We start from the raw sequence: 14,172 nt of genomic DNA, 5'->3' as shown, positions 1-14,172 counted from the left end.
TTAGTTGAGTTTGTTATCAACCGCCTTGAAGGGCATTCCCTGTCTTTAATTGAAACCACTCACCTCATGTCAGGCCTTAGTGAAGCCAAGTCCTTCTCTCTTGGCACAGAAAGGATCCAGCCAGAGGCAAAGTGGCAGGCAAAGAATGAGTTCATCAGCACAGAATGCTTGTGAAAAAGGCAAACAGGGCAGGTGAGAAGGTTCTGCCCCAGGATCCACAGGACTTTATTTTTAGATGCAAAAGAAGAGTGGGGAGGGGAGAAGACCACCTCTTCTTCTTTCTTGTGCAGATGTCAAGGCTTACATCATTGGTTCCCTTTTGACCCTATGTGATCAACTAGGATTGTCTTGGCTCTGTGGATATAAGTAATAGGGTGGTGTTACATACTAAAATATGGTAATTCATCTCAGGATTCATTCTAACACCCCCCTTTCCCTAGCTTTTCCCCTTCACCTATATTTCTGTCTTGCTACATGCAAAAATATTACTCTTGGAGGACAATAACTCCTTGACTTCGTATAAGAAGAATGAGACCCTGTTTCTAGTGTCTTGTGTTTTAACTGTCAGTCTTTGTGGCTTGAGGGTGCCTGGTGCTTAGACACACCAGGTATTCTATCAGTATAGAGTAGATTGCTGCTAGGTTATTGGATTCTTTTCTTGGATGGCCACTTGATTATAGCAGTTTCCCAAACTCCCTTAAAATTCCCTTCCTGTCTTTAAAGCCCTAGTGGGAATTTTAAACTGATTATTGAATAACCCTCCTCTATCCCTATCAATAGCATAGTGCATAGAGGGGATCAGATATTAGGGCCACCACCAAAAAGTAGTGTTGGAGACATGGAGTATCTGAAATATAGATGTTGGTGTTTATGTAGTAATTTAGTGATTTGCTTTATGCTTTTCTCAATTCTCCTCATATGTGAGTATTCTTGAAAGAACTAGGAATCTTTTCACACTCAGGGTTTGATGTGCAATTGAGAAATTTCTACCCTATTTTTATAACCCCTTTATTATTTATAGAAAATTTCAAACTTCAGATTTTATTATATGAATCTTAACCCTGTCATGACTGTTAGAGAAAGATACCCCATAGGGGTTCTGAGGATAAACAAAAAGAAACCATACACTTTTTTCTCTCTCTAGGAATTCATAGAGATGACTAGAGAAGCAAGAGTTCCTGGGAAAAATAAAAATATTGAATGTATAAATGTTAAATTGCAAAACCAGACAAAGATACCACAAAAAAAGAAAACTATTGTCCAATACCTTTGATGAATATGGTTGTAAAAATTCTCAATAAAATTTTAGCCATCCAAATCCAACAACATATCAAAAAGATCGTACATCCCAAGTTCACAAGGATGGTTCAATAAATGCAAATCAATCAAATGCCATACACCACATTAACAAAAGAAAAGTCAAAAACCATATGATCATCTCAATAGATGCAGAAAAAGCATTTGACAAAGTCCAACATCCATTTGTGATAAAAACTCTCACCAAAGTGGGTACAGAGGGAACATTCCTTAACATAATCAAAGCCATTTATGAAAAACCCACAGTAAATGTAATACTCAGTGGAGAAAAGCTGAAAGCCTTCTCACTATAATCTGGAGCAAGACAGGGATGCCCACTCTCACCACTGCTCTTCAACATCGTTTTGGAAGTCCTGGCCACAGCAATTAGACAAACAAAAGAAATAAAGGGAATCCAAATAGGAGGAGAAGTGATAAAACTGTCACTGTATGCAGATGACATGATACTTTACATAGAAAACCATAAGGACTCAACCCCAAAATTAATTGCACTGATCAACAAATTCAGCAAAGTAGCAGGATATAATATTAACTTTCAGAAATAAGTCATGTGTCTGTATACTAACAAAGAAATATTAGAAAAGGAATACAGAAATAAAGTACCCTTTAACATTGCACCCCAAAAAATAAAATACCTGGGAATACACCTGACCAAGGAGGTAAAAACTGACTGATATGCCAAGAAGTATAAAACATTAATCCAAGAAATTAAAGAAGATGGAAAGAAATGGAAAGATATCCCATGCTCCTGGGTTGGAAAATTAATATTGTAAAAATGGCCATACTACCCAAAGCAATCGACAGATTCAATGCAATCCCTATCAAATGACCCATGACATTTTTCACAGAACTAGAACAAACAATCCAAAACTTTATATGGAACCACACAAAAAAAAGAATCACCAAAGCAATCCTGAGGAAAAAAAACAAAGCAGGATATATAATTCTCTCAGACTTCAGGCAACATTACAAAGCCACAGTCATCAAGACAGTGTGGTACTGGTATCAAAACAGACATACAGACCAATGGAACAGAATAGAGAACCTAGAAATAAACACAGACAACTATGGTCAATTAATTTTCACAAAGGAGACAATAACATGACATGGGAAAAATATGGTTTATTCAGGAAACATTGCTGGGAAACCTGTACAGCTGCATGCAAATTGATGAATCTTGAATGCAGCCTCACACCATGCACGAAAATAAACTCAAAATGGCTGAAAGACCTAAATATAAGACAAGACACCATCAAACTCCTGGAGAAAAACATAGGCAAAACATTCTCTGACATTGACATTATGAATATTTTCTCAGGAGAGTCTCCCAAAGCAAAATAAAATAAGGGCAAAAACAAACCAATGGGACCTAATCAAACTGAAAAGCTTTTGCATGGCAAAAGAAACCAAAAAGAAAACAAAAAACAATTTAAAGAATGGGAGAAAATAGTTTCAAATGATGCAATTGATAAGGGCTTAACCTCTAGAAAATACAAACAAGTTACACAACTCAAGAGCAAAAAAGCCAACGACCCAATGGAAAAATGGACAAAAGACCTGAATAGACATTTCTCCAAGGAAGATGTACATATGGCCAACAAGCACATGAAAAAATGCTCCACATCCCTGATTATTAGAGAAATGCAAATCAAAACTACCATGAGATACCACCTCACACCAGTCAGAATGGCCTATCATTAATAAGTCCACAAATAGCAAATGCTGGAGGGGCTGTGGAGAAAAGGGAACCCTCCTGCACTGTTGGTGGGAATGTAAGCTGGTACAGCCACTATGGAGAACTGTATTGAGGTACCTTAGAAATCTATACATAGAACTACCATATGACCCAGAAATCCCACTCTTGGGTATATATCTGGACAAAAGTTTCCTTAAAAAAGACACATGCACCTGCATGTTCATTGCAGCACTATTCACAATAGCGAAGAGCTGGAAACAACCCAAATGTCCATCGACAGAAGACTGGATTAGGAAGATGTGGTATATGTACACAATGGAATATTACTCAGCCATAAAAAGAACAAAATAATACCTCTATTTATTTTTTAGACACTTCTTATTTATTATACTTAGGTAAATAATTTAATGTTAAGAAGCACAGCTGTGCCTAATATCTGCCTTCACTGTGTTACATTTGACTCTGCAGATAATTGTGTTCAGTCCCTGCCATCAATCTGGTCAAGGTCACACTATATAAACATAAAAAAAGAGTAGTCAGGAGAGTTCACATTGTGGCTCTGTGGTAATGAACCCAACTAGTAACTATGAGGATGCAGGCTCGATCCTTGCCCTTGCTCAGTGGGTGAAGGATCCAGCAATATGGTGAGTTGCAGTGTAGGTAGCATATGATGACTTGGTTCTGGCATTGCTATGGCTGTGGCATAGCTGGCAGATGCAGCTCCAAATCGACCCCTAGCCTGAGAATTTCTATATGCTGTTGGTGTAGTCCTAAAAAAAAAAAATAGACAAAAAAAGGAGTAGTGTCAGGACCTTCCACAAAATGGCAAAGAGAAGGACATAGACCTCACTTGTGCCACTTCCCACAACCAAACACATCCAAAATATATCTCAATATGGAACAGTTCTAACAGAAACCCAAATGAAAACTGGTAGATCTATTATACCAGCAGAGCTACAAGAAAGATCCACATGACTGGGTCGGAGGAAGAAAACAGAGGTGTCTGGATGGGACCAGCATCCCTGGGAGGGTGCTGTGAAAGAGAAAATATTCCCTCACCCTAAGAAACCCCTAAGAACCCCCTCTGCTGCCTGGGACCATCTGCAAGGACAGATAGTAGAGTAGGAAGGACTTGGACTCTGTTCTTCAGGAGTGTGTGAGTGTTGGATTGCCAGCAATCAGGGCAGAGATAGACAAACATTGACAGCTGCCATATTGCAGCAGTTCCCACTCCAAAATCCTAGCCAGGCGGTGTACCCTAGCAGGGCCCTGTGGGGGTCCTGGGCACACAAGTCTTTCTGTGTCCTCCATTTCTTTTTTTAGGGAATAATCTTCAGCCTCCATAATCTTCCTTGAGTTCCAAAGGGCAGTTGCCAATCAGCTCTGATCCCACATTGCTGTGGCTGTGGCATACTCCAGCAGGTACAGTTCTGATTTAACCTTTAGGCTGGGATCTACAATAAACCATGGGTGTGGCCCTAAAAGCCAAAAAAAGAGAGAAGGTAACAAAGATGTTAAAGTAATTAAGAAAGATTCACTAGAGATGTAGGTCACTGTAACAAGGAACTAGAAACAAAAAAGGAACCAATAAAAATTAGACAATTCAAGGGCTGTGATAACAACAAGGCTAAAAGCAATGAATACCATATTAAATAATGCAGAAGAATGGATATGTTATCTAGAAGATATAACAATGGAAATAACCCAATCAGAATAGCAGGCAGAAAGATAAATTAAAAAAAAAGAAAGAAACAATATAAGAGATCTATGGGATAATATAAAGCATGCCAACCTATGCATAACAGGAGTTCCAGAAAGGGAACAGAGAGAAAAGAGGCTCAAAAATGCATTTGACAAATCTACAAATAACAAGTGCTGATGAGGATGCGGAGAAAAAGAACACTCCTACACACTTGGTGGTCATGTAAATTGGTACAACCCCTATAGAAAACAGGTATAGAGGTTCCTCAGGAAGCTGAAGAGAGAACTACCATATGATCCAACAATCCAACTCCTGGGCATATATCCAGACAAAACTAAAACTCAAAAAGATATACGTACCCCTATATTCATAGAATCATTTTTCGTAATAGCCAAGACATGGAAGCAACCTAAATGTCATCACTGACAGACAAATAGATTAAGAAGTTGTCAGACTTCCTATCGTGGCTCAGTGGAAAGAAATCAACTAGGAACCATGAGGTGGCAGGTTCGATCCCTAGCCTTGCTCAGTGGGTTAAGGATCCAACATTTCCTTGAGCTATGGTGTATGCGGAGATGCAGCTCGGATATGGCATTGCCGTGGCTCTGGCATAGGTTGGCCGCTACAGCTAAAATTGGACCCCTAGCTTGGGAATCTCCATATGCCACAGGTGCAGTCTTTAAGAAGAAAAAAAAAAAGATGTGGTATATATATACAAGGGATACTACTCAGCCATAAAAAAAAACAAATTAATGCCATTTGCAGCAACATGGTTGCAACTAGAGATTCTCAGTAAAGTAAGTCTGGAAGAGAAAGACAAAGACAACATGATACTACTTATATGTGGAATCTAGAATATGACACAAATGAACCTATCTACAAAACAGAATGAGACTCACAGGTATAGAGAACAGACTTGTGGTTGCTAAGGTGGGGTGGAGTGGGATGCACTGGCTGTTTTGGGTTAGTAGATGCCAACTATTATATTTAGAATATAAAATGAGGCCCTATTGTATAGTACAGAGAACTACATTCAGTCACTTGGGATAGCCCATGATGGAGGATAATATAAGAAAGAGAATGTATATATATAGGTATGACTGGTAACTTTGCTGTACAACAGAAATTGGCACATTGTAAATCAATTATACTTTAATAATTATACTTTAATAATTTAATACTTCAATACTTTAATACTTTAATAATTATACTTTAGTAATTTAATAAACATACTTAATGTATTTGAAGAAATTATAGCTGAAAACTCCCAAAACTAAAGAAAGAAACAGATATCCAGGTATAGGAAGCATAGAGCATCCTAAACAAAATGAACCTAAAGACACCCACAGTAAGACACATCATGATAATAATGGCAAAAGTTAAAGGTAAAAAGATGAATCTAAAGGCAGAAAGAGAAAAACAAAGTTACAAGGGAACTTCTATAAGGCTATCAGCTGATTTCTCTACAGAAACATCACAGACCAGAACAGAGAGGAATGATGTATTCAAAGTCCTGAAAGGAAATTACCTGAAACCTAGGATACTCTACCTAACAAGATTATCAATTCAAATATAAGGAAAGAAAGAATTTCTCAGAAAAGAGAAAACTGAAAGAATACAGCAAAACTAGACATCACCTATGAGAAATATTGAAAATTCTTCTCTAAATAGAAAAGAAGCAAGAATTATAGAAAATGGAAAAACATTAGGAAAGGCAAATATATAAAAACATGGAGGATCACTTTAAAAAGTCAATACATAGATTAAGAACAATCAAAACTTTTGTAAACATGATTATAACTGCAAAAAGATAAACATGAAGATGTAAAATAGACATCAAAATCACAAAATGTTGGGGAGGGGAATAAAAAATGTAGATCATTTAGAATATGTTTAAACTTATATGACTATCAGTCTAAAGCAATTACATAAAGTCATGGGTTAACATACTGGAAAATCAGGATAACCACAAATCAAAAACCTACAATAGAGTCTCAAAAAGCCAAAAAGAAAGGGAAAATCATCAAACCACAAAAGGAAATACAAAAAGAAGAAAGAAATAAAGAATAATTACCAAATCAACTTGAAAACAAGGTTTAGAATGGTAATAAACCCTTACTTATCAATGATTACTTTAAATGTCAACAGACAAATTGCTCATATCCAAAGACAGAGAGTGGAAGATTGGATTAAAGAACAAGAACCTTTGGTGTTCCCATTGTGGCTCAGCAGAAATGAATCTGTCTTGTATCCATGAGGACACAGGTTCAATCTCAAGCCTTATTCAGAGGGTTAAGATTCTGGCATTGCTGTGAGCTGCAGTGTAGGTTGCAGAGGCAGCTCAGATGCCAAGTTGCTATGGCTGTGGTATAGGCAGGTGGCTACAGCTCTGATTTGACCACTACCCTGGGAAACTCCATATGCCACAGACCACAGGTGCAGCAATTAAAAAGAAAAAAAAAAGAACCAAGAACCTAGAAAGAACCCACAATATGCTGCCTCAGAGACTCACTTTAGAGTGAAAGACACACATGGATTGAACACGAGGGGATGGAAAAATATATTTCACGCCAATGGAAAAGACACGAAAGCATGGGTAGCAATACTCATATCAGACAAAATAGACTTGAAAACAACATGTATAAAGAAAAAAAGAAAGTCTTTATATAACGATAAGGGATTCAGTTCAAAAAGAATATATTACACTTGTTAATGTGTATGCAAACAAAAAGGAAATAACTAAATATATAAAACAAATACTAGAAAATATAAAGGGAGAAACTGACAGGATTACAATAACAGCAGAAGACTTTAATACCGCAATGACATCAATGGACAGGTCATCCAGAAAGAAAATTGATAAGGCAGCAGAGATTTTAGATGACACAATAGAACAGTTGGATTTAATTGATATCTGCAACACATTACATTTTGAAAAACAGAATAAACATTCTTTGGAAGCATACATGGAACATTCTCTACAATAGATCACATACTAGGATACAAAGAAGTAATGTCAGGCATCCAGGATGAAGCACACTTAATGTTCAATTCAATTATTGGAAATATATCAACCTCAGAGTAAGTGAAAAGAAGGATATCTACATTTACTGCTTTCTTATTACGTACAAACATTACCTGTTTATTCCTAGAATGTTTAGGTCCTATATCATTAAAAATAAAGAATTAGAATGAGTGAGAGTTAAAAGAAAATACTAAACTTGTCCACAAAACTAAAAACACAAAATATCTGCAAAAAAAAAAAGATGTCAATTTTAAGTATATGAAAAGAGAGTTGTTCCTCTTTCCAGGATCTTTTGCCCATCAATGATAAACTACAATATAACCATAGATATAGTAGGAGTAAGTCACACAGTAATGAAGATATACAAATGATCCCAGTTCTCCCCAAGTTTCATTAAGAAGTACAAAAAGAAGCAATACTCATGTGCAAAGCAAGAAGAGGTGTGAAGGCCATAGGAGCTACAAAGATGATGTGATAAAAGAGGAAAGGTTTGCAGGTCTACATGTTTAGTTTTTCTGCATTTTCCAACATACACTCCAAATGGGTGGCACAGGTACTGAGGTTAGATTGCTTGGCTGAGCAACCTCCTCATGGCCCTTTTGATGTCTCTGTTCTTCAGACTGTAGATAAAGGGGTTCAGCATGGGGGTGACCACAGTGTACATCACCGAGGCCACTGCATCCTTCCTGAGAGAATGTGAGATGGTTGAGCTGAGATACACCCCAAAACCTGTTCCACGAAATAAGCAAACAACTGCCAGGTGAGAACCACAGGTGGAGAAGGCCTTATACTTCTGACCTAATGAAGGCACTCTCAGAATGGAGGAAAGAATTTTACAGTAAGAGAAAAAGATTCCTGATATAGGGAGAAAACCAAAAATGGCACCAACAAAATACACAATAATGTTATTGGTGAAGATATCAGAACAGGCAAGGTTGAGGAGTTGAGAAGGGTCACAGAAGAAATTAGGAATTTTCACATCCTTGAAGCAGGTAAGTCGTAACACAATCCAATTGTGCACCTGGGAGTCCAAAAGGCTGACCAAAAAGACATCAAAACTAAGAAGCAGCAGAGGCGTGGATGCATGATGACCAGGTAGTGCAGTGGATGACAGATGGCCACAAACCTGTCATAGGCCATCAGAGACAGAAGCATATCATCCATGCTTCCGAAAAGGACGAAAGTAGACATCTGTGTCAGGCAGCCAGCAAAAGAGATGACTCTGCTATGAGTTTGGATGTTCCCAATCATCTTGGGGATGGTGGCAGAGACAAAACCCATGTCAGCCAAGGACAGGCTGGAGAGGAAGAAGTACATGGGGGTGTGAAGGTGGGAGTCAGAGGCGACAGTCAGGATGATGAGTAGGTTCCCCAACATGGTGACCAGGTACATGGACAGAAATAGCCCAAGGAAGAAGGGCTGCAGTTCTGGATCATCTGAGAGTCCCAGGAGGAAGAATTCCGAGACACTTGTTAGATTTTGCTGTTCCATGAGGCTTGGATGCTGTGGGGAAAAGAAGACTGGAAAAAATAAGATAGGTAAATGTCATCAAGTACTGTGTATGTTTTGGGGATATAAGCAATTCTTTTGTATTGTCACTTTACAATACACTTTAGTACCTTCAATAATATTTTCTCAGTGTGACAAATTCTATCTGCTTGAACTGTTCCCTCCTTGGTTTCTGTTTAGTCACTTCATTCTATATATACTTATCTTATAGAAACTGGAATGAAGGGTAAAGAGAAGCAAGAATGTTGGAGATAACAGAGTCATGATCAGAGTTTTCCTATGGTGCAGCATGTTAGGGATCCAGGGTTTTACTGTAGTGGATTGGGTTGCTGCTATGGTGTGGGTTCAATCCCTGGCCCAGGAACTTCCACATGCCATGGGTGCAGTGAGAGAGAGAGAGAGAGAGAGAGAAGAGAGAGGAGAGAGAGAGGAGAGAGAGAGAAATAGAGCCATGATCTCAGTAAAATATAGCCTACTCTTTAGTAAAAATATAGAATGAGGTGTTCCCATTGCAGCTCAGTGGTAACAAATCTGACTAGTGCCCATGAGGACATGGGCTCTATTCCTGGCCTAGGTCAGTGGGTTAAGGATCTGGCATTATGGTGAGCTGTGGTATACGTCACAGACACAGCTCAGATCTGGTGTTGCTGTGGCTGTGGTCTAGTATGGCAGCTGCATCTCCAATTAAACCTCTAGCCTGGGACCTTCCATATGCTACTAGTGTGGCCCTAAGAAGTCAAAAATAGAGAGAGAAAAAATATATAGAATGATAAATTCCTTCCTTCTTTAATAAAAATATATAATTCAAAATTAATGATATTAGGACATGGTTATATATAAACCTCATATTATTCTAATACAATTCCATATATGTCCTTTAGCTAGAATATTTATAAATACTCTATAAAGCACAATACTGTGGAGCTCCCTTGTGGCACAAACAGGTTAAGGGTCAGGCTTTGTCACTGTTGCGGCTTGGGTTGCTTTTGTGATGTGGGTTCAGTCCCTGGCCCAGGAGCTTCCACATACTGCAGGTGCAGCCAATTAAAAAAAAAAACACAACACTGTGTAAACTGTAATCTAAATTAAAGTTGAATGTTAAGAATCAGAAAATATTTTTGGCCAGGCCCACAGCACATGAAAATTCTCAGGTCAGGGACTGAACCTGTGCCACTGCAGTGACAACACTAGATCCTTAATTCACTGAGCCATCAGGGAACTCTAGAAAACAAATTTATGTGATAATTATCTTCACGAGTTTTATCATTCTTGAGTTTTCTTTATTCCCTCCATAAAAATAAGTTTCTCAAATAAGAGGGGTGTCTTTTATGAGACTGAGGCTCTACCTACTGAAAGGGCTTTTAAAAGTCATTTGGTATATACTTCATATCTTTGGCTTTTCTGGACTTCAAATTTTGATAAGTAATCACCTAATCATAAAGCATTGATGACTACCAAAATTGTGTTAATATACAGAATTTTGTTTTCTTTTTAGAGCCATAACTGCAGAATATGGAATTTCCCAGGCTAGGGGTCAAATCAGAGCCACAGCTGCCACAGCAGGACTGGATCCAAGCTGCATCTGTGACCTATGCCTCAGCCTTCAGCAACACTGACCCTTAACCCACTGAGCGAGGCTGGGGTCAAACCCGCATCCTCATGGCTACTAGTTGTGTTCTTAACCTGTTGAGCTACAATGGGAACTACAGAATTTCTGTCAATAATTAAACAATAATAAATTTTAAGTAATACCCTTGAACATTTTGTTTTATATGAGTTTTTTCAACCAAGTAAAATCTCAGTAAAACATCCAGGGTGTGGGACCACTTCTCATTTTTTAGACTCTATTCTGTAGTGGCAAAATAAGAAGTGATCTCACACATTAGATGTAATACTTCTTCATTATTTTTGGGTTAAATTCCAGTTTATTGAAATATAATTGAGAAAATTACATATTTGTGTTGTAAAACATGTAGGTTTTTTTGTTTTGTTTTGTTTTTGTCTTTTGTCTTTCGAGGGCTGCACCTGCAGCATATAGAGCCTCCCAGGCTAGGGGTCCAATCAGAGCTATAGCCGCCAGCCTACACCACAGCCACAGCAACGTAGGATGCAAGCCGTGTCTGCAAACTACACCACAGCTCACGGCAACCCCAGATCTCTAATCCACTGAGTGAGGCCAGGGATCGAACCTGAAACCTCATGGTTCCTAGCTGGATTCTTTTCCACTGTGCCACGATGGGAACTCCCACGTAGATTTTTTAAGATGTACAAAATGATAATTTACTGCACATAGACATTGTGAATGATTATTATAATCAAGTTAATTAACATATCCATCAGATCACATTGTTATTATTTGTATTTCTATGTTGGGAGGAAATTCTTAACCAGATCTCTCTCAGCAGATTTCAAGAATACAATACAGAATCATTAACTATTGCCACCATGCTGTATATTAGATCATCAGAACTTATTCATCTTATACCTGAAAGTTTGTATCCATTGAACAACAACAACTCCCCTCTACCTCTACCCCTTTCCCTTTATAATTACAGTTTTAATCTGTGATTCTCTGAATTCGATTTACTTAGATTCCACGCATAAGTGAGATCATATGTTATTTCCATGTGTGGTCTATTTCAATAAGCATGACATCCTCCAGTTCCATCTATGTTGTCACAAATGGAAGGATCTCTTTCTTTTATGACTGAATAATAATACATTGAATATTTTATGTACACACACACACACACACACACAGCACATCTTTTTTATGCACTCATCTGTCACCAGACACTTGGGATACTTCATGTTGTCACTATTATGAATAATATTGCAGTGAACATGGGAGTGCAGTGATATCTGAGGTACTGTTTTTTTTTTTTCCTCTGGACATGCAATCTGAGGTGGGGTCGTTTGAAGATACAGGAGATCTATTTTAATTAGTAGCCATTTTTAATTTTTTAGGAAGCTCCATTCTGTTTTTGGTAAAGGATGTGCCAATATTCATTCCCATCAACCAAGTGCAAGGGTTTTCTTTCCTCCACATCCTCCAGAACACGTATTATCATTGGTTTTCTTGACAGTAACCATCCTAACAGATGAGAGGTGGTATTTGACTGGAGTTTTGACTTTCATTTCCTAAGATTAGTGATGGTGAGTGCTGGTTCATATACCTGGTGGTCTTTTTTCATGGTCATAAACCCTTTATTTACAGTTGGGAAGCTCAGCATGAGGGATGGTCCCAGAGCCAGGTCAGGACCCATCCACTTGCATCTAGCTAACAGATTTTCATGTCCAACCTTCCTGATAGAGATGGCAATTCCTTTGCCTCTACTACCTGAAGGCAATTCTGGATCATTATTTTGGCATGTCACACTAGGACTTAATTGGGAAAATTTCAAAGTAGAGGAATGTAAACACACCTGGACAGTTCCATTATCTGTTTGATTGTGATAATAACGGAACTACCTAGAACAACCATTGTAGAAAGTTTTAAAAAAATCATTTTTATTGCTCAGACTAGTGATTTTCAGTTCCAGTTGGTCAATATATTTTCAAGAGGTTGTTTTAAAATACACAGCTACCCCAGCCTCAGCCTAGCTAGAAACAATTTTAGGAAATCTACATTTGAGATTCTTGGCCATCCTAATGTGCAGCTGGGGTTGAGACACGCTGCTTTGAATATTGACTAACACTTGAAAAATGTTCCAATAATATTACTTATTATTACTATCATCAGTACCCACTACCTATTCAACTTTTTTTGGTATCTCAGCTCCATCACATTCCTCTGCACACCTGTACCCCAAAGGCCACCAATGTCATAATGTGGATGGGTGTATTGTCTTGTCAATGATGCCATGATATCAATAATGATTTATGCATCCATAAATAGCTTTCTTAGGGTTTAAGGACCTGATATCTTTGTGAGGATGCAGTTTCCATCCTGGGCCTCGCTCAGTGGGTTAAGGATACACCCACCTGCAGTTCTGATTGGACCCCTGGTCCAGGAACTTCAATATGCCACAGGTGCAGCCATAAAAAGAAAAAATTTACCTTAACAATATACTATACATGGTGCCTCTAGAAATGTGTTTGGTTACCACAACCTGGTGGTGAAGTCTTTTTGTAACGTACATAAAACTACTAAATCTTGTTGCTGATGCACATTATTATATAAATGAAGTCATTATTTTATTAGTATATAACCTTCTATTTATATATTTTAATATAAATTTAACAAATATAAATATATATTTCACGTATGTTCTAAATGTAATAATATATAATTTAATGTATTTTATTTATGTATTAAGTAAATATTTATTTTAAATGACATTTTATATGTTATAGTATTATTTACAATAGTTTCTTCTTACAACATTCCTATGAAAATTCTTTCACCTCTCTCCATGCCATACATATGAGAATTTGTATATAATATGTGAGTGGAGATTATTCATTAAAATTTCTAACAATTGGTGCATGTTCAATTTTACTTATATTAATTGCCTATATTTGTTTCAATACAAAAATCACTTGATAGAAACTGCATCCTCTTTTATTAAGGTATCATTCGAAAACATCCATGAAGTCTGTCTTGTGATATTTTCATGATAGCTGCACATGACATTTTCATTTTGTACAGGAAATCTTTTCAACTGCAGATTCCAAAGCTGGACAGAAAAACATGAGTGTTCGTAGAAAACCCCGCAATCCACAATGTAGTCCCATCATGGACCTGTAAAATATTGCTGCATTCCTAGAATTCAGAGTTGCCCTCACTGAACCAAAAGATGATGAATCAACTCTTCTACCTTTATTTCACATCTGGGACCAAAGTTGGTTTGAAAAGAAACACTTTTGGAAGTTTCCTTGTGGCACAGCAGGTTAAGGTGTTGTTACTGAAGCAGCTCAGGT

General features: G+C 37.6%; 1 protein-coding gene across 1 annotated transcript; it reads right to left on the bottom strand.

Moving 5' to 3' along the window:
• Nucleotides 1–8,302: 8,302 nt before the first annotated feature.
• Nucleotides 8,303–9,234, bottom strand: LOC110258570 (olfactory receptor 18-like). The gene is given in 2 exon segments (XM_021081820.1): nt 8,303–8,787; nt 8,790–9,234. Coding segments are annotated over 2 exon segments (927 nt in total). The 5' UTR covers nt 9,232–9,234.
• Between the last annotated feature and the right edge of the window lie 4,938 nt (nt 9,235–14,172).

Source organism: Sus scrofa, unplaced genomic scaffold (genome assembly GCF_000003025.6).
Source record: "Sus scrofa isolate TJ Tabasco breed Duroc unplaced genomic scaffold, Sscrofa11.1 Contig2409, whole genome shotgun sequence".
In the NCBI taxonomy this organism is placed as follows: Eukaryota; Metazoa; Chordata; class Mammalia; order Artiodactyla; family Suidae; genus Sus; species Sus scrofa.
The sequence above is the reverse complement of the archived record's forward strand: the minus strand, read 5'-3'. Positions and strand labels throughout refer to the sequence as shown.